The 21,533-nt window shown below is 17.0% G+C and overlaps 6 protein-coding genes across 6 annotated transcripts; 4 read left to right on the top strand and 2 right to left on the bottom strand.

The window, feature by feature from the left end:
- Positions 1-122: 122 nt before the first annotated feature.
- On the bottom strand, positions 123-4,094 carry PGAL8A_00402100 (GAF domain-related protein, putative; the record flags this gene model as incomplete). Its single annotated transcript, XM_028670380.1, has 1 exon — positions 123-4,094. The coding sequence occupies one exon, from the start codon at positions 4,092-4,094 to the stop codon at positions 123-125; it is 3,972 nt and encodes a 1,323-aa protein (XP_028527138.1).
- A 1,284-nt stretch (positions 4,095-5,378) lies between these two features.
- On the top strand, positions 5,379-7,795 carry PGAL8A_00402000 (beta-ketoacyl-ACP synthase III, putative; the record flags this gene model as incomplete). The annotated part of the gene is made up of 8 exons (XM_028670379.1): positions 5,379-5,517; positions 5,719-5,810; positions 5,935-6,066; positions 6,539-6,674; positions 6,761-6,874; positions 7,046-7,380; positions 7,465-7,533; positions 7,703-7,795. 8 exons carry the CDS (start codon positions 5,379-5,381, stop codon positions 7,793-7,795), a joined length of 1,110 nt encoding a protein of 369 aa, XP_028527137.1.
- Positions 7,796-8,304: 509 nt separating this feature from the next.
- On the top strand, positions 8,305-9,809 carry PGAL8A_00401900 (ubiquinol-cytochrome-c reductase complex assembly factor 1, putative; the record flags this gene model as incomplete). The annotated part of the gene is made up of 6 exons (XM_028670378.1): positions 8,305-8,528; positions 8,761-9,067; positions 9,141-9,214; positions 9,292-9,420; positions 9,587-9,657; positions 9,736-9,809. The coding sequence occupies 6 exons, from the start codon at positions 8,305-8,307 to the stop codon at positions 9,807-9,809; spliced, it is 879 nt and encodes a 292-aa protein (XP_028527136.1).
- Positions 9,810-10,702: 893 nt separating this feature from the next.
- On the top strand, positions 10,703-11,383 carry RAB5a (ras-related protein Rab-5A, putative; the record flags this gene model as incomplete). The annotated part of the gene is made up of 1 exon (XM_028670376.1): positions 10,703-11,383. The coding sequence occupies one exon, from the start codon at positions 10,703-10,705 to the stop codon at positions 11,381-11,383; it is 681 nt and encodes a 226-aa protein (XP_028527135.1).
- A 358-nt stretch (positions 11,384-11,741) lies between these two features.
- On the bottom strand, positions 11,742-15,002 carry PGAL8A_00401700 (conserved Plasmodium protein, unknown function; the record flags this gene model as incomplete). The annotated part of the gene is made up of 1 exon (XM_028670375.1): positions 11,742-15,002. The coding sequence occupies one exon, from the start codon at positions 15,000-15,002 to the stop codon at positions 11,742-11,744; it is 3,261 nt and encodes a 1,086-aa protein (XP_028527134.1).
- Positions 15,003-15,888: 886 nt separating this feature from the next.
- Positions 15,889-16,935, top strand: PGAL8A_00401600 (hypothetical protein; the record flags this gene model as incomplete). Its single annotated transcript, XM_028670374.1, has 1 exon — positions 15,889-16,935. One exon carries the CDS (start codon positions 15,889-15,891, stop codon positions 16,933-16,935), a length of 1,047 nt encoding a protein of 348 aa, XP_028527133.1.
- Between the last annotated feature and the right edge of the window lie 4,598 nt (positions 16,936-21,533).

Here is a 21,533-nt window from a genome sequence, read left to right as displayed (position 1 = left end):
AAAGTCAAATTATTTCCTAAAAATTCATATATTTTTTTCTATTTTTGTTATTATATATACTACTCTTTTTAATTTATTAACTACTATCTTTTTATATTATTTTTATTTTTTTTTTTTTTATTTTATCTGTCAATTGTAATAATTTCACTTTTTTTTCCTAAATCATCATTTAATATTTTGGGTACTTTTTTTGTATGAGTATTTTGACCAAAAAAATCTTCTATGAATAAATCTTGGTAATTATAATAATTAAAGTTTTTTCTCTTTACTTTTTTTCTACAATAGTGAAAAATAATATATTTATAAATAATATCGCACATCCTACTATTATTTAAAAGATACAAATTTTCTTTAAAAAAAAAATCAATATTCTTAATATTATAACATAAACTTGGTGAAACATAATTAGTTGTCGTATTTTCATAAATTTTACTTAATAAATAATTGTTTACTAATTTTAAATCAATTATACATGAATTATGTAAATTAATTATCAAATTTAAGTTTTTATAAAACGTTTTTTTTAAAGCATTTTGGCAATATATGTTAAACCAAAATTCCTTGTTTTTATATATATCAAAAATTTTCATAATATAACAAAATTTTCTTAATTTTTTTCTTTTTTTTATTATTATATATTTATTGTTATTACTAAATATTCTATTTAAATTATATTTGTAAATGTTTTTTAACATTTTAAAACTTTTTATGTCAATTTTTTTTTTAAATGCATTATTAAATAATCTTTCGAAGTGTATATGAGAAAAATATTTTTCATCAAATACATTGGAGCTATACAATTTTACAACATCATCTAGCATAACTTTTTTTTTAAATAATAATTTCTCAATTTGTTGCGAATTTTTCAAATAATTTTTAATCACTTCTCTATTTATTTTTTTAATAAATTCAATTGAAGAATTATTATAAAAAACTTCATTTAAAAAAAATTTATTATTATCATTTATGTATTTTTTTGTTTCCCCATTTTCACTAAATTTTTTCTTCATAATGTTAGAATCATTTTCCTCGTAATATTTTTCATTCCTTTTTAAACAATCTTCTCTTATTTTTCTATATTTTTCCATATTTTCTTTTTCTTTAATAGTATTATTATCTATATTATTTTCAAAATTCATTTTTTCAAAAATATTGTTATAAAATCGATAATTCAATTTAGATATTTTACATAAATTTAAGTTTTTATTATAACTTTTTGTGTTAAAAAAAAATGTATTTTTTTTTATATTCTTAAAGAATTCATCTATAATTTTCATATTATATATTACATATGAATTATGGAATCCATTATATTCATTAATATCAGAAAAATTTGCAGTTTTTAAATTTAAGGATTTTTGTTCGCTACAAATATTATCATTTCTCTTATTAAAATTATTATCGTAATTATAATCAGTATTACTGTTATTTTCTTTCTTATCATTATCGTTATTATTGGTATTTTTATCATCAATTACTATATTACAATCTTTATTGCTTTTATCTTCAAGCAAAAATTTTCCCATCTTCGAATTATAAATATCTAAAATTTTTCCCTCTTTTGAAATATCACCATTTGAATTATTATTGTTATTATTATTAATTGAAAATTTATTTCCTAAATTATGATTCATATATTTTATTATATCCTGTTCATAATCTATATTATTACAATCATATATTTGTTCATGTTTCTCATTTACAAAATATATTTCATCATTATGTTCTTTATTACTACTATTAAAAAATACATTATTTTTATATTCACTATTATTAGTAGAACGCATACTATTATTATTACTATTATCACGATTACTATTTATAAAGTAATTTTCAGTTAAAAAATCATACATATTCTCATCATTTTCTTCTATTCTTTTTTCTTTTTCATTTAATTTATCTTCATTATATTCTCTATTTAATTTGTATTCATTTTGTTCTTCATTTTCTAGTTTACTTACGCTATACTTATTAATTTTTTTTTTTTCTATTTCTTCTTTTAGTTGATCATCATTTTCTTCATTATTTAATTTATGTTTATTCTTTTCTTCATTTTCATTATCATCTTCATTATCATTTTCATCATCATCTTCATCATCATCATCATCTTCATCATCATCTTCATCATATTCATCGTCGTCAGTTTTTTCATCATAATACTCTTCATCAAATTCTTTTTCTTTTTCATTTTCACTACCTTCATCAAATATATTTTCATCTTCTTCTATGTGTGAAATGTTTTTTAGAATAATATTCTTTTTCCTTTTTCTTTTCTTTTTCTTTTTTTTTTCATCTTCTAAATTTTCTTCCTTCATTTCTTCTATTTCTCTTTTTTCTTCTTGTAAATTCATATTAGTATCTATTTCATCTGTATCATCTTCATCTTGATCATCTTCTTGAATATTATTTTTCTCTTGATCAAAAATAATCATTTTTTTATCTCCTTCACTAATATAATTAAATTTTTCCATAAAAATAGAAATGTGTTTACTCATCATTTCTGCTAGCTTCTCATCATCCCTAGTAAAATAACCTCCATGAGATCTTAATTTATTTAAAAACATAAGAACACCAACAACTTCATTATTTTTGTCTAAAATAGGTGCAGCCAAAATAGTTTTTGTTTTAAAATTAAATTTTTCATCATGAGATGGATTATATAATTCATTATTTAACACATTTTTACAATTAATAATTTCTTTATTTCTAAGAACCCATAAATTAAAACTTTTTTCATTGCTATTTACAGGAATCTTAATAATATGTTTTCTACCATGTATAGCTTTACTCCATAACTCATTTTTTGCTTTATCATATAAAAATAAGGTAGAAGTTTCACAATTTAAAATATTAGGGCAATCACACATAACCATTTGAAAAATAAAATCCAACTCCTTCTTTTTTTTTAACCGTTCACTTTTACTAGTATCAATAAAAAGTAACTGTAACATACCAATGGAGCATCCAAGTAAAATTCCTAAAACTGATCCTATCAAAGTACAATACTGATAAACTTTATTTTTTATATCAAATTTTGCTGGTTCTATAACTTTATATCTTTGAAGTAGATAATTCAAAACATATCCAAAAAAAATGCCAAAAGTATCACTGCATAGCTGTCCAAAAGAAGCAGCACAAAGTGTAGATATCCCAAAAGATACCCCAATAGATGCATCAAATATATCACCTAAACGGATCATAATAAATTGATCCATAAAACCAAAACCAATCATGGGAATAGATGAACAAAATATTATGTTTAATACTTTTTTTATTTCATTCTTTTTTTTTAATTTATGACTTTCTTCTTTATTTTTTTCCGTTGTTTCAGTATTATAATTCGTATTTATATTATTCACATATTCAATTTGATCATTTCCGTTACTACTTAAATTATCCTCTTTTCCTACTTTATTATTTTCACTTTTAATAATATTATTCAACTTTGATGTTTTATAATTTTCATCCTTTTGTGAACTGACAAATTTCACTTTTAAATCATTGTTATTGTTAATTAACAAATTATTATCTTTTTCAATTTTCTTAAATTCTTTATCATTTTTTCTATTATTTGTATTATCACATATGTATTCTTTTTTATCTAATATATCGACTTTTAAGATATCTCCTCTGTTCAATTTTTCTCCTTCAATTTTTTCTTTTTTTTTATCATTATTGTTAATTAAATTGATTTCTTTTTTTAGTTCTTCTTCATCTTTAAAATTATCTTTCATGCCACTGTAACTTCTTATCCTTAAATAATAATTACAATATGATTTATTAAAAATATTATTTCTAGAATGCAAAATAGTGTCTCCATAAAAATTCAGTCTATGTTTTATAGTTAAACTGTTCCTTTCAGTGATTTCGCATTTCTTCAAATCGTCATATCTTATTTTATAATTTTGTTTACAACATTTCTTTTCATTTTTTATTAAATTGGATCTTTTCCTGCTAATGAAAATTCTTTTATCAAGTGATAAATTACAATAATGAAATTTTACAAATGAATATAACTTTAAGTCATAGTTTTTATTGATTAATAGACATGATAAGTCACATCCCCAAATAATTTTTAATATTCTTTCATTCATAATTTTGAAAAAATAAATTTTTTATTTATAGTTCACTTCTCCTTGTAAAGAAGAACAATAAAAAAAATTACTTATGACATTTGCATTATTTGAAAATATTTTTTGTATATATACATAAATTATACGATCGTTATTCTTTTTTTCTTGATTAATAATTATTATGTTTAATTAAATATAAATAAGATTTCTTTTATTTTTAACTTCCTTTTTAATACTCTCTAAATAGACTGCATTTTTATTTTTATTAAACCAAAAAGAATTACATAAAACATGAACTTTCTTATTCTTTTCTTTTTTATTCCTTTTGTTTTTAATTTTTTTTTTTTTTAGTATAAAAAATTTAAGCTTTCTTTTTTAATTTATTATAAATATTTTTTTTAATTTTCGGTGTTTTTTTTTTTTTTTTTTTTTTTTTTTTTTAATTTTTTTTTTAATTTCATATATACATTTTAAAAATTAATTTTTATATATTGAGGAAAACGTTCCATTGCTTAAATTTTGAAAATGTTTTTATTTTTTGTGGTGTAAACGAAGAAAAGCCAAACATAAACTCATTTATGTAATTTTTTTTTTTTTTAGTAGCGTAGAAAATTTTCTAGAATCATTTTTTATTTAACATAGATAATTAAAACACTTAAAAATATATTTATTTGAAGAGTAATTAAGTTTTATTCCTGTAAAAATAAAATTAATTTTATATCACACACGAATATGTTTATTTATACATATAAATACTTTGAACAAATATGAAAATATTGAAGAGATAAGAAAAAAAGAATTAAATAATCTTTAATATTTTTATTGTCTTAACTTTTTGAATTAATATTCTCACCTTATTTTTAAATGTTTTTATTTAAAAAAAAAATATAAAAACTAAAAGTAGGAAAATGAAAACAAAAAGCATGAACAAAAAACTCAAGTAAGAAAAAACAGGAAAATTTTAATTTTCTTATTTAAAATGCCACAGAAGTATTAAATATATTAAAAAAGAAAAGTGAATCAAAAGAAGCGAATAAAAGAAGTGATCATACACGCATTAAATAATTATCCATTATAACCACTTTATTTTATTTTATTTTTTTTTTTTTTTATTTTTTTTTTTTTTTTTTTTTTTTTTTTTTGTAATTGTATTTTAAATTTGTTTATCATAATTTAAATATATATATTAAATACTTTATATTTTTTTCATTTTTTTGCATTTTCAAATTCTTCAAAAAATATAAATAATTGATCTTGTATGGTTTAATAAGAGGCTATAAAAGTGTAAAGTTAATAAAAGAAAAAATGCTTCTTTATATTATTTCATTTTTGTTTATTCATAATGGCGTTTTTTTACTAGAAACAAATAAAAATAATAAATACAATTTTATAAATAGTGTTAAAAATATTCCATACACCTATAAAATTAGAGCCGCTGTCAAATGTAAGAAATACGAAAACACTTGTAAAAAAACAAAAACATAAATTCTTTACTTATATTCATATTATATATTTAATAATATCTTTTTTTTTTTTTTTTCTTTTGTACAAAAGAAAAAAAAAAAAGTGGAATATTATAAAAAAAATTTAACATATTAATATTTTTCACTAAATATGTATAAAAATTAATTTTTTTTATGATTAGTTGGAGGTAAAATAATAGGACATGGTCATTCTTATCCTTCTAATGAAATTAAAAATGATGAATTAAAAAAATATGTTGAGACAAGTGATGATGTAATATTTATATTTCCTTTTTTGTTTTTTTATTTTAAAAAAAAAAGAGAATAAAATAAATATATATATATTCACAGTATTAATATTCGAAATTAGTTTTTTAAATTAAATATTATATTTATAGTGGATAAGAACTAGAACAGGAATTAAAAAAAGAAGAATACTAAAAAGAAATGAAAATTTATCAATGCTACAAATAGAATCCGCTAATCAAGCCTTAAAAAGTTGTTCACTAAATCCATTAGATATAGATATGGTAAATAAAAATATGAAAATTTGCATTATGAATTTTGATACTCTATATGAATAATTTGTTTACAGTATTCATTACTACCAGGAAATAGATATAATATATTAATTCTACTAAGAAATGCTATAAATACAAAATTTTATTTTAAAATTCAATTAATATGTACATTATTTACCTTTAGTTTCTCTTTATTAATAATTATTTTGTATAAATTTTTCTCTTTTTGTTTGAATGATTATTTATAAAAATCCTATTATAAATATATATATATATATATTATTATGTTTATTTATAAATAATATTAATTTTATTTAAATGAAGAAATAATAAAATAATGGAAATAAGAATGATATATAGGAAAATATTTATAATTTTTATTTTATGCATATATTTTTTTTAAGAATATTTATATTATTATTATTATAAAAAAAAAGAAACTATAATTTTTTAATATATATTCAATATTTATTATTCTCAGATAATCAATGCTTCTTCTACTCCTCAAAATTTATTTGGAGATGCAAATAATATTAGTAACAAAATAGGGTGTAAAAATAGTGTTAATATGGATCTGACAGCTGCATGTACAGGATTTGTTTTTGCTTTTGTTACAGGTATATTTATATTTAAAAAAAAAAATAATTAATATTCTTAAATATTTTCTTTATATATATATGCTTTTTTGTTTTATATTTTTTAGCATATAACTTTTTACCTAGATATAAAAACATTTTGGTTATTGGAAGTGATGCATTAAGCAATTTTGTTGATTGGAGAGATCGTAATACTTGTGTTTTGTTTGGTGACGCTTCAGGTTATATTTTTTCTTTAATTATTTGTAAAATACATTTTTAATTATTTATATAATTATTAGAATTGTGATCATTATTACTCTTACAGTTGTACATATTATTAATATAACTATTAATATATCTTTATTATTTTTATATATGTTTTGTTTATATGAAATTATATATTTCTTTAGGTGCTGTTGTTTTACAAAGAACTGAAGATAATGAAGAAAATAAAATTTATAATTATTACATAGGTTCTAATAGTGAATTAAATGATTTATTGACCATCAATTTTGAAAATAACTCATATAATTTAGACAACCCTAATGTAAATAAATACGGAAAATTGAATATGGATGGAAAAGAAGTTTTTAAATATACCATTAACAATCTACCAAACATTTTACAAAAAGCAATATATGATTCAAATATTAATATTGAAGATATAGATTACTTTGTATTTCATCAAGCCAATATAAGAATTATACAAACAGTTGCCAAAAAATTAGATATACCTATGTCAAAAGTATAAAATTTTTTTATATTTTTTCATTCTTTAAAAATTATTTATTATTTTATTATCTCTATTATTTTTTTTTTTTTTTAATAGGTTTTAGTAAATCTAGAAGAACATGCAAATACTTCTGCAGCCTCAATTCCATTATGTTTCTCAGAAAATGTAAAATTATAGCAAAAAAAATTCAAAAACACAATGATGTATATAGATATATAAAGATTGTTTTTATAAACTGTTAATTTATTTATTTCATATAATTATACTTATACTTACTATTATAAGTACCATTCTTTCTTATGTTGTTATTTTTTATCTTTTATTTTTTTAATAGATACAAAATGGTAAAATAAAAAAAAATGATATAATATGTATGTGTGGTTTTGGAGCTGGAATGTCATATGGATGTATTATATTTAAATATTAAGTGAATAAAAAAAAAAAAAGAAAAAAATGTTATTAAGAACTTTTACAAAGTTTTCTCCTTAAAGGTTTTAAAACGCATAATATTTTTATATTATTGTTTTAAGAAACTTACATAATTCGTTTTCTTTATATAATTATTCTTTTTTTATCATAATTTTTTTTTTTATTTTTATGATAATATAATTCTTATTTAGTTTTTAATTATTTTTTTTATTATATTTTAATTTTTTTCTTATGATTTTTATTTTATTTTTTTTATTATAATTTTTTTTTTTTTTTTCATTATTACAAATTTTCTTTTTGTCAAAAAAATTTTTTTTTTTTAATATGTAATATATTTTTTTATATTAAAAAAAAAAAAAAAAAAATTATTTTAAAATTATATGTATATAAAGAAGAATGTAAAGATAAAAATAAAAAAGAAGTAAATAAATGAAAATGAAAAGAAGTGAAAATCTTTTTTATAATTTTTAAGACTTTTTTTTTATTCTTTTATTATAATTTTCTCTGATGTGGAATAAAGGTAGAATATTATTACTAAATAGAAGATATAAAAATTTTCGATACTTCATAAGTGACATAAAAGTATATGATAATCTAAAAGTTAATGAAAGCAAAAAATTATATGAAGACAAAAATACAAAGATAAGTATTCAAGAATCTTCAAAATATGCTATACCTATCCCTCAATGTGATCGTTCCATAATCAGTTCTTTTATTTATAAAATCTTCTTGTAAATTTTAACTAATTTTATATATAAAATATATACTTTTTATTTATGTGAATTAAAAATTCATAATATATATATATATATATATATATATATATATATATATTATTCAAATAAAAAATAATGAAATAAAAAAAGATAAAATTTATGTCTAATATACTTTAAACTCTTAGTTTATATTAATGATAATTCTTTAAAAAAAAAATAAGAGAATTTTTTTTTTTTTTTCTATTAGAAAACATACAGAATATGGTGAATGTGCATGGAGATTAATTCATCTAATAATTGAAAGATTAGAAAATGAAGAAATAATAAAATTATTTCGTATAAATGAATCTTTTAATATGAAAATGTATTTTTATATTTTACATCTGTGGATAATTAATAAAAGATTAAGACAAGAAAATTATCAAGGAGATATAATTAATACATATATCTTTGATATTACTTGGAGAATTGTTCGTGATTGGTTGCTTTTAAAAAACATTCCAGAATATACTTTTAATGCAGAACTTTTAAATTGCCAAGAATATGCTTTTGGGGTTAGCTTTTTTTTTTTTTTTTTTTTTTTTTTTTTTAATATAACTTATAATAATTTAAATTTTTTATATTCAGTTTTTAGTTTCCTTAGATGAAGCAGCTAGTAAAGTAGATATATTTCCTTCACTCCTAAAAGATATATTATGGGAGTTCGTTTATAAAAAAAAAAAAAAATATTTAATTAAATAAATTAATAATGAAACTATTTTTTCATATTTTATCTCAGACATTTATATGAAAAAAAAGTTAAGAAAGGCGGTAAAATAGTTACAGAGCTGAGTAAGTATAGTATACTTCAACTGAGGCATATATTCAATTTATCAAGTGACTATTTTTTAGAAGCTTATTTTATATGGTTATTATACATTTAAGTCAATTTTTTATCTCTCAAAATGTTTTTTACTTATAGCGTTTTATTACATATAATTAAAAAATATATTTCTGAAAAAAAAAAATTTATCATTTTTTCTTTTATAATATTCTAATCTATATAAATATATATATATATATATTTTTTGTAGGGCTGATTTTTATAATCAGAAAAAATCAAATCGTCGATTACCTGCGTTATCCCAACAAATATCATATGGAGGTATTAAAAAAAAAAAAAAAAAAAAAAAAAAAATATCAGATTAAGGTATATTTTCACTTTTTTGTGATAATACTTTAGGTTATCGTCCAAAAGATAAGAGCAGATACCTTCCTTATGATGATGGGAAGAAATTATTACCAAGAACTTATTAGTAGCAAAAAAATGTAAGTTTATAAACTTTTTTAATTACAAGGTATAATTTTTCTTTTTTAAAGAAATAAAAATATATATTATCTTCCTTTTTTTATCTATTTTTTTTTTTAAATCTAAAAGTATTGAAAAGTATTTTAAATTATTCTTGGTATTCTTGGAAAAAAATTTGATTAAAAGAATTTAAAGTTTTTACATTTAAATATTTTTTTTAACGCATTTTCATGGCTGCACTCTTTTTACAAAAATGTAAAAATTTATTTAAAAAAATTACAATTATGTGTAATTATTTTTTTTTTTTTTTTTTATGTTTAAATTGTAGTTTTATTTAAAATTAAAAATTTGTTATCTTTTTTTTTTTTTTTTTTTTCCTTCATTTAAATAATAGTTTTATTTTGAACTTAAATAATAATTTGTATTTTTTTTTTTTTTTTTTTTTTTTTTTTTTCCTTCATTTAAATTATCTTTTTTTTTTACTTTTTTTTTTATTTCATTTTTCTTTTATCTTTTTTCTTTTTTCTTTTATCTTTTTTCTTTTTTCTTTTTCCTTTTTCCTTTTTCCCTTTTCCTTTTTTCTTTTTCCTTTTTCCTTTTTTTTTTTTAACTATAATAGAATATTTTTAATATTATTTCATTTTTATTTCTTTATTTTTCTATTCCTCTATTATTTTTTTGTTACCTTGCAAGAATATATTATATATATAATTCAACATCTTTTTATATCTTTTGTGTTTAAAAGTATTACTACGTATAATCATTTCTTTCTCCTTCACAATTCACTTTTTCCTTTTTTTTTTTTTTTTTTGTAACTAAATATATGTTATTTTTTTTTTATTTGTTTGTGATATTTTTACTTTGTTATTTATATTCTCATATAATAGTATAAAAATGAAAAATGGAAAAGAAAAATAGTTATAAAACAGTGTTATTAGGAGAGTCTTCAGTAGGAAAATCAAGTATAGTGTTACGTTTAACAAAAGATACATTTCATGATAATACAAACACAACAATAGGTGCTTCATTTTGTACGTATGTAGTTAATTTGAATGAATTAAAAGTAAACAATAGTAATATAAATATAAATAATAATACTATAAATGAAAATAATGATAATAATAATAATAATAACGAAAGCATATGTAATATAAAATTTGATATATGGGATACAGCAGGACAAGAAAGATATGCAAGTATCGTTCCTTTATACTACCGGGGTGCTACATGTGCTATAGTAGTTTTTGATATTAGTAATTCAAATAGTTTAGATAGAGCTAAAACATGGGTAAATCAATTAAAAATTAGTAGTAATTATATTATAATTTTAGTTGCAAATAAAATAGATAAAAATAAATTTCAAGTGGATATGTTAGAAGTACAAAAGTATGCTCAAGAAAATAACTTACTTTTTATTCAAACAAGTGCTAAAACAGGAACGAATATTAAGAATATTTTTTATATGCTTGCAGAAGAAATATATAAAAATATTATAAATAAGAAAGGTAGCATAGACAGTACTATAAATAAAAACTTAATAAACTTAGATAAAGAAAAAAATCAAAAAAAAAGTTGTTGCTAATTTTTTTTTTTTTTTTTATTATAAATTAAATTGTAATTGAAGAAAAAAAAATTCATATTTTTTTTTATTTTTCAATTTGTGCATAACAAATGTGGTTTAAATTTTTCTTTTCATTTTAAAAATACATATAAAAATAATTAAAAAATTAATAAAACTTCATACTGCAAAAATAATTTAATTACTTTACATATATGAATATGATGTAATACACAAAATTTTTTTATATTATTTTGAAAAATATTTTTACAAAAACCCTTAAACACCGAAAATGTCTTCTTATTTTATAAATATGTATACATATATATACATAGTTAGACAAATTAAGCATATTACATTAAAATAATTATATTTTTATTCATCATTTTATTTTAAATAGTACTATATCTATTGTATACAAAAAAGAAGGTTCCTCATTTTTTATTTTGAAATTCCGCAGATGTGTTGAACTCATGTCTTTTAAAATGCTAAAAACTTCCATATGAAACATAGAACACGAATTAGTCTTTTTAAATTTTTTTATGTCATATAGATACATATAAACTTGAAAAAGTATTAATTTGTTTTTATCTATCTTTAAAAACCCTAATAAATTAATTATATCATAAATTATGTTTCCTCCCTTTTTCAGAATGTTATCTACACTGTTTTCACTGTAATTGCTACTTATATCTATTTCATTATAATTATTTATAATTTCTTCGTTTTTAGTATATATATTATTTCCATTATCATAGATACATATTTCAGAATTATCACTTTTAATGATTTGATTATTATTTAATACACTGATTCTTTTATTATCACGTTTTATTTTAACGAAATGTGCATTATCTTTCAAAGGGAAAATTAAACCATTTTTATATTTAACATCATATAAATTTTCCAAGTAATCATAAAATAATATAAAAATTGTGTTTGAAATTTCAATATAATCATCCTCTGATATATACCTAATAACATCCTCAAATATTTTGTTTTCTACATTGTTCTTAAAATTATATGAAAAATTTTTTCCTATTGATTTCTTTAATATTTCGCATGTATAAGAATATATTTGATATATGTACAAGTTATTAGCTATATACAATAATTTTTTTAGTATATTTTCTTTTAAGTGTATGTAACAAAATGTCTTCTTGTACATGTTTAAGTATGTATCCTTTTTTTTTAAATGTAAAAATATATTTAACTTTATTAAGCATTCAATGATTTTAGTAAAATTTAAAAATAGCTCATGCTTTATATTTTTAATAAAAATATCTTCTAATTTTTTATTTGTATTATTGTCATATGTTATGTTATTATATACACAGCTTCCCTTTTTTAATTTTTTAATTTTTATAATTTCATTGTGTAAACTCTTTATTAATAAATTTTCATTAACTTCATACATGTATTTGGAATTAGATAATGATATAAAAATCTTCGAAAAATTATCTAATGATATATATTCGTATGTATTTAAATAATTTTTGGTTAAATCATCAATAATATTATATTTTAAAGTTACCAACTCTTTTCTACAATATCTATTATTTGTATTATTTTCAATAAAAAATTGAAATTTTGAGCAAGTTAAAAGAAGTAAAGAAATTATATCTTCATTAATTAATCTATTAGTTTTAAAATAGTTATATGCTTTATAAACATGACACCATATGTTGTATATAGAATCAAAAAGAGCAATTTTGTCAAAAAATAAATTGTTCAAAAAAATTAATGAACATATATATTGATCTTTTAAAAAATTATTTTCTTTATAAAGATTTTTAATGTAAAGATTACTAACTTTTAAAATATTATTACATATCAATTCCTTAATATAAGATGATATAAATTTATCATTTCTACACTGACTTCTTATATTTTTATAGATATAAGAAAGATCATTTAAAATATATATGTAAGTATCATTAAATTTTGTTATCGTATTTCTATTTACCAAAAAATAATACAAAATACATGAAATATTGTTGAACAATAAATAAAAATCATAAGAATTATAAACATGATTAATTTTTACAAAAGAATTAGATAATATTTTAATAAACAACAAATCATTCTCCTTTAACTTAAAATTGAAATCAATGTAATTTTCTATTTTATAAAAAAAATATTCATTTTTCTTTATTATTTTTATTTCTTTCATATTTTCCAAAGTTGTATCGCTCCCTATATTATTATTTGACAAAACATACATTGCATTTTTATTTTCCATTTCAATACATTTTTCTAAAAAAATATTAGACAAGTATAAACTATACTTCATAGTAGAATAAAATAACATATTATCAATAGAATATTTATTTTTTAACAAGGTAAAATATATATTTTTTAAAGATATGAGAGATATAGATAAAGAATGAACACTTACAAATTTAATATTCGATAAAATTTTTAATAAATACTCATAAAATAAAACAAAATTGTGATCAATAATTTTCTTTAAAATTTTTTTATTATTTACTGAATTTAATAATATGCTATATTTTATATCACAAAGTACTTTTTTTTTTAATTTATTTTCTCTTAAAAACTGATATATAGATAAAATTATTTGTTTTACAGTGGAATTTATTATGCCATTTTCATAATTATGCTTCTTAATCATAATGCAACATATTTTTAATAATTTTATAAGATAATCTAAATTTTTGCTACTTAAATTTTTGTGAAGATTATCAAAAATTTTAAGGTCTATATTTATATTAAAAAATGAATTATCAACATATAATTTTAAAATGTTTAATACCTTTTCGTTCTCAATCTTATCTATGTCTTCATAAAATTTATGTAAATATTTCTTATAAATTTCCTCTTCCTTGATTTTAATATAATAATTTTCTTTATTTTTAAATTCTTTGAAATAACAAAATTTTAACTTACTTTTTCCATTTGAACATTTATTAAAAATATCGTTTGAATTACTATTAATAAGGTATGTGTTCAATATAAAAAGTATCTTGTAAATTTCATGATTAAAAAGAAATAAATTATTAAAAACATGATTGAAATAAAAATTATAAAAAAGAACCAAATTCTTATCATTTTTATTCCATCTATAAAAATAAATAATGAAATGAATTAATTCATTTCCGCTTATTTCATGCACATATTTTATCATTCTATTGCAAATTTTTCCTATTATTTCTCTTTTATGGAAAGATACATCCTTTTCTCTAAAATCCAATTCATTTAATTTATTCATTACTTTTTTATCTACATTTTTCATTGATATATAAAAATCATAATTAAATTTTTTGTCAATTTCAATAAATATTTTTATAGTTTCTATAATCTCACAAAAACTCATAAAATTAAAGCATTTCTTATATTCACTCAACAAATATTTATACACCTTTTTAGCACATATTTCTTCAAAATTTTCACCTTTACATTTTGGTAAGTTTTTAAATAATATTAACTTATCTTGAATATTAAGACTTTCATCAAAAAGTAAATGTATTTTTCTTTTTTTATTTAATCTATTTTCTTTTTTATTATATCCATGATTAAAATTTACACTTATAAAATTTGATTTTAAATGAAAATATTTTATTTGAGATAAAACGTTACTTACATATGGTAATTTAGTATTCTTTAAAATAAAAACAAACATAATGAAAATCTCTGAATCCTTTACAAATTATTTTTCCATCCGTAACATTTTTTTTTATTTGATATTTAATTTTTATTAAATTTACAATTTTATATTTTGAAATAAAAAATAAATTAAAAAAAAATTTTTTAAACTTGTATATTTTTTTTTTTTTTTTTTTTTTTGTATATATGAATATTTTTCATAAAATATTTGATTTAAATGAAATTCATTTAACTTTTTTTTCATGAACATCTTGTATTAATTTTTTTTTAAGATTAAGTACACATTATTTAGGTGTTGTTTATTATTAAATTAATCTATAAATTTTACATAATTATTAAATTGTACACAAATATAAATATATAATTGTGCTACCACATGTACAGTTCCGCAAAATATTTTAAATATCAAGGTATAGAAAATTAAAAAAATACAATTTTTTTTTAGTCCAAGTTTTAACAAGTAACGATAATTAATGAACTTTTTTTTTTGTCAATTGTTCACAAAAATAATAAAAAAGTTAAGTCCTTTTCAATTTGATTTTGCTAATGAAAAATATAAAAAAGAAAATAATTATTAATTATAGCTTTCTTTTTTATTATCAAGTTTTTATCATATTAATACAAAAAATAATTATTTTTTTGTAAGTTTAATTTTCTTTTTCAATTTGGTCTTTTAAAAAAACATTATAAACAACTATAATACACCAATTAACTATATTTGTAGAAAAAAAAAACAAAAAAAACAATAAGCACACGTTAAATAGAATTTTTTACTAGTGAGAAAGCAAAAAAACAAAATATAAAAAAAATAAAATTTAATAAAATGAATTAAAATAAAAAAATAAATAAAATTTGTTGTATTTAATAAAAAGAAAAATATATTAATAATAATTTTTTTAATGATGCAAGGAGATACAGTAGTGTATGACACGGAAAATAAAATAGAAGATAAAAATACTAAGAGATACGTTAATACATTATTTTCAAATGAACTAAACGGAAATAAAAAAATACACTTAAATTCAGGGAAACTTAAAAATTCTAAATTATTCATGAATAGTAAAGATAACAAACTCTCAAAAAAAGAAAACGCTCATTCCACAAAACATTATCCTTATTTGAAAAAAGAAAGGGAATTGAATGAAATTATCAGTGATGAAAAGAATTTCATAATTAAAAGTGGATATAAGAAAGAAGAAAAAAATGAATCATTTATTCATGAAAGTGCTAACACCATTTATAATAACATATTTTTAAAAGAAAAAAATTTAAATGATATTTATGATTTTAAAAATGCTAATAAAAAAAATGCATATAATTCAAGTAATTTTATTGAAGATTATATAAAAAAAATAAAAGAAAGTAATTTTAATAGTGTATTAAACATAATTGATAGTGATATTGCAAAAAAAAAAGAATTGTATAATAAAAAAGTGATTGAATTCAATGATTTTATATACAAGGTAGATTGTATGTATTTACAAAACTGGGAAAATGAACATGAAATGGCAAATAATGAAATAGAATCATATATTATTCAAGATAAAAATATGGAAAACGAAGGAAAGGAGTTGTTAGAAGTCGTGGAAAACATGATAAGTGAATTAAGGAATTTATTACAGAAAATAAAAAAAGGCATACATATTAATAAAGATCAAATGTTAAATATACAAAAGGAAATGAATGTGTTGATTACACGATTTCAAAAAATAGAAGAAGAAAATTATTATTCTATTTCTCAAGAGGGAGAATATAAATACTTCTTAAAGAAAATAGGATTTCAAAAAAAATGTAGAAATATGGAATTTTATCAATTCTATGAAAAGAAGCTTTCCGAAAAAAAAGGGAAAAAATATAACACATTATCCTGGAATAACCTTAAAAATATTGCTAACACAAAGGCAAAAAATGTATTCAAAAATTTTTCTAATATATTTCCAAAACCTTAGCATATATTACACATAATTTAAACTCTTCAATTTCTTTTTTTAAAAACTATTATTTTTATAAACAATTTAAGTCATAAAAAAGTATTTTTTAATCCATTTAATTTTTATTTTAATTTAAACATTAAATTTTCTTTACATTTTTGCATTTTGTCATAAAAATTGATTCCTTTATTTTCTTTTTTCAAATTGCACATCAAGGATTATATGTATAATATTTATTTTTTTTAATTTCATCTTTGTAAATATATATATAGTATGCTTCTATAACTTTTAAATGAAAAAAAAGACACTGATTTTATTAAATGAAGATGAAAAAGGTTTATAGGATTAGGATTTTCTTCAATAATTTGCAAGTTATAAGGAAATTATTCTATCTATATGAATTCACAAAATTAAAATTATTTTTTTTTTTTGAAATTTATCTTTTTTAATACTTTCACATTTTAAAACGTATAAGGATTTAATTAAAATACATAATGTATTTGTGTAATATATATGCAAATATTACAATGATTTTTGAATTTTATTATTGAAAGTATTATTAACTATAAACTTATTTTTATTTTTTCTTTAAAAGCCGACAAGTTTCATAGAATTAAATACTATATATATCATTAAAACTTAATATAAAATTCTTGTTTTTTATATTTTTTTCTATAACCAGAAAATTTAAAAATATATAATTATATAACTCTTATCTTAACATTAATTATGTAAATAATTTACATCTAAGCCACTACATTAAAGAGTTTAATTCTTTAAAATGTCAAAATTATAAACACAAAAAATGTCAAAATTTATTTATAATTACGATAAAAATCTTCTTACACACCAGTTTCAGTTATATAAGATCATATAAAATATATCAATTTTCCTTCAAAAAAAAATATAAGTCCCTTTTAAAGGGTAAATTTCACATTTTAATTAATCTTAATATTGAAAAATTCCCTTTTAATTTAAACATAATACAAAAATATTAATTAGAAAATTATTTTTATGTAGATAATTTAAAATTTTTTTATTTTTTTTTAAATTTTTTGACCAAATTCATTATTCTAGAATAGGGAATTATTCTCTTAGTAAAATATTATTATCTAATTTCAATGATATATTTTTAAATAATTCAAGTGTATTATGTTCTTTAATCCTTTTTATTAATTTTTTAATGAAAGTTTAATTAAATGTAAATTGCTTTTTTATATCATATAAATATAATTTCGCTTATTTTTACTTAATATACCTTTTATGGAAATGAATCTATTAGTTAATGATTATATTATTTCGTCGGATTTTAAGTATTATGTAGACTTATAACATAAAAAATTATTTTTTTTTAAATTTTAAGATTTCTTTATTGATACGTCATAAATTATTTTGAAATATTTTATTTTTATTGAAGTTTGAGAATTAATTTAATAAATTTGTTTAGAAAGTTAATATACAATAATTAAATTTACAATCTTTACTTATATATTATTCAATAAATCTGCTTTAATTCAACGGATGTTTATCTTTAGCAACAAGTAATTTTTTAATAACTATCGATATTGTTTCAAAGTTTCATTAATTTGTCACTCAAATTTAAGATGATTTTTCTTTAAGCTCTTATATATTTGAATTTTTATTTAAAAGGTAATAGTAATAAAAAATAGAAATTCCCATATGATCAAAGTGACTAATTATATCAAAACAAATTCTATAGAGTTTATTTTATTGATTTGTAAGTTTAAATATTTTAATTACATTAAGCTGTTTATATAAATAAATTTACTGTTATGTGAAAATATTTTTAATATTATGAATATAAAATATTTAATATTTATTATACTTTCGCTGTTTTTCCACTAAATTAATTTTGTCTCATATTCCCATCAATAATATTTTATTTTTATTTCATACATTATCAAGGTTTTATTTTTAATGGTATTTATCAATGATGTTTTATTTATACATGTGAAATATTAAAATAAAATAGATAATTTTAGTTAAACGATTTATTCGTTATTTTACCTGAAATGTGCTACATATAGATAACATCATAGTGGTATTTAATATTTTACAAGTATCAATTATTTTCATTTCTTTATGAATATATTAATCGTGCAGAATTAACATTCTACATTGGTATAAGTTTTATTTTATCATTATGAATTTCAAATTAAAATTCATGTGTTTCCATTGTACCAAGAATTATATATGCATAAATTTTTGTTATAAAAATTGTTTGATATTTTTAAAATTTTATAATAATAATTACCTTTTTAATTCAAGGTTTAAGTGTTACTTTCATTATTTATTATTATAAAATATTTTAATATTTTATCTTATGCTAAATGTAGGAAAGTTCTGTGAGTTATAAAATTTTCTTAGTTTGTGATAATTTTCGGCATACTGACCTCATTAAAAAAATTATATAACTTATTAAATTGAAAAAATTATAAACATTGACAATTATAAATAGCATCTAAGAAAATAAAGAAAAACTATACATAAATAAAAAAAGATAATAAAGAATTATGTATAAGATAGCAATTTACCTTTTTAAAAAATAAATTATTACTAAATTATGTTTATTAAACATGTTCATGGAAAATCAGAAATAGACATAAGAATTATTATAAAAGAATGATACTAAAAGTTATTTATCACCTTAAGGATATATATATATATATATATATATATATATATATATATATTTATCAAAAGTAAAATAATAACTAAAAAATCTACAATAAAAGGAGCAAAGAAAATACTGAATTGATAAAACAATTAATAACAAAAAGAAAATGAATAAAATAATTACAGACAATATATATTCTAAAAAAAAAAAATTAGTATGCATAACGAATAAAAATAAATAATGAATATACAGGATTATAATAGATATAGAAAGAAAAAAAAATTAAAAAATAAAAAAAACAAAATTTTATAATATATATATATAAACTATGGTAAATAAATATATAAAAATATTATCAACATAATATTTAAATTAAAAGTATATTTATATTAAATATAATAAAAAGGGTTTTAAAAAAAAAAAAAAAAAAATTTAACAGGGTTAATTGAAAATATATTAATATAAAAAAAATAATGTAAAAACAACTAAGGTGGTATATAAAATATATTAATAACAATAAAATTAAGTATATATGAATAAATATTTAAAATAAACTAAAATTTTTTAAATAAATATATAATGAATTATTTAAATTTAAATTAATTTAAATAATAATTATATAAAAGCGAAGTATTAAAATTAACACATAATTAAATACTATAAAATAAATAAATATATAATAAATATAATTAATTAATTAAATAAAAATTTAGTAAAAATAATTAATATTAATTATTTGGTTATAAAAAATTATATATAATAATATAAAATTGAATAGTTAAATGAATTAAAATAAATAAATATATATGATACAATTTAAATAATATTTAGACGAAATAAAAAAAAATATATAATATATATTAAATAAAAAATTAAAATAAATATTTATAATATAATTTAAACAGTCAATTTATATAAATAATATTATTTAAATATACTAAAATGAAAACATATGCTTAATATTAAACGTTAAAACAAAAATTGCTTATAATTTATACAAATAAATTTAAAAATATATAATGCATAAAGTATATATTAAATAATTAAATAGTTAAAATTTATAATTAGATAAATTTAATTATTCTAATATATATTTTTATAGGTTAAATAATTAAAAAAAATAGATAAATAATATTAATAAAACAATTAAATCAAACAAATTTAAATTGTTATATATATAGTATAATTTAGAAAATTAAATAAATAAAATTATAATATTTATTTATAATTTAAATAATTAAATATATAATAATATTAATTAAACAAAACAAATTATTTTAAATATATAATATAAATTAAATAATTATTATATAAATATTATAATTAAAAAAATTAAATAAACATAAATTTTTATAATATTTATTTATAATTTAAATAATTAAATATATAATAATATTAAATAAATAAAACAAATTATTTAAATATATAATATAAATTAAGTAATTATTATATAAATATTATAATTAAAAAATTTAAATGAACATAAATTTTTATAATATTTATTTATAATTTAAATAATTAAATATATAATAATAATAATTAAATAAAATAAATTATTTTATATATATAATATAAATAAAATAGATATTATAAATATATTATAAATTATATAATTAAATAAAATAATTATTATATACGTAATATAATTTTAAAAATTAAATAAACGTAAATTATTATAATGTGTTATTTATAATTTAAAAAATTAAAAAATATAACGACATTAATTAAATAAAAGAAATTATTGTATATATAATATAAATTAAATAATTAAAGAAAAAAATATATTATATATATAATTTAAATAATAATTAAAGTAAAAAAAAATATATATATATATGTAAATAAAACAATTAAAATAAATAAATTAAAAAATATATATATATATTAATAATTAAAATAAATTAAAAAATATATATATAATATTATTAAAATAAATAAATTAAAAAATATATATATATAATATTATTAAAAATAATTA

Source organism: Plasmodium gallinaceum, assembly GCF_900005855.1.
Source record: "Plasmodium gallinaceum strain 8A genome assembly, contig: PGAL8A_v1_108, whole genome shotgun sequence".
Classification (NCBI taxonomy): domain Eukaryota; phylum Apicomplexa; class Aconoidasida; order Haemosporida; family Plasmodiidae; genus Plasmodium; species Plasmodium gallinaceum.
This window is presented reverse-complemented; position numbering and strand designations above follow the sequence as displayed.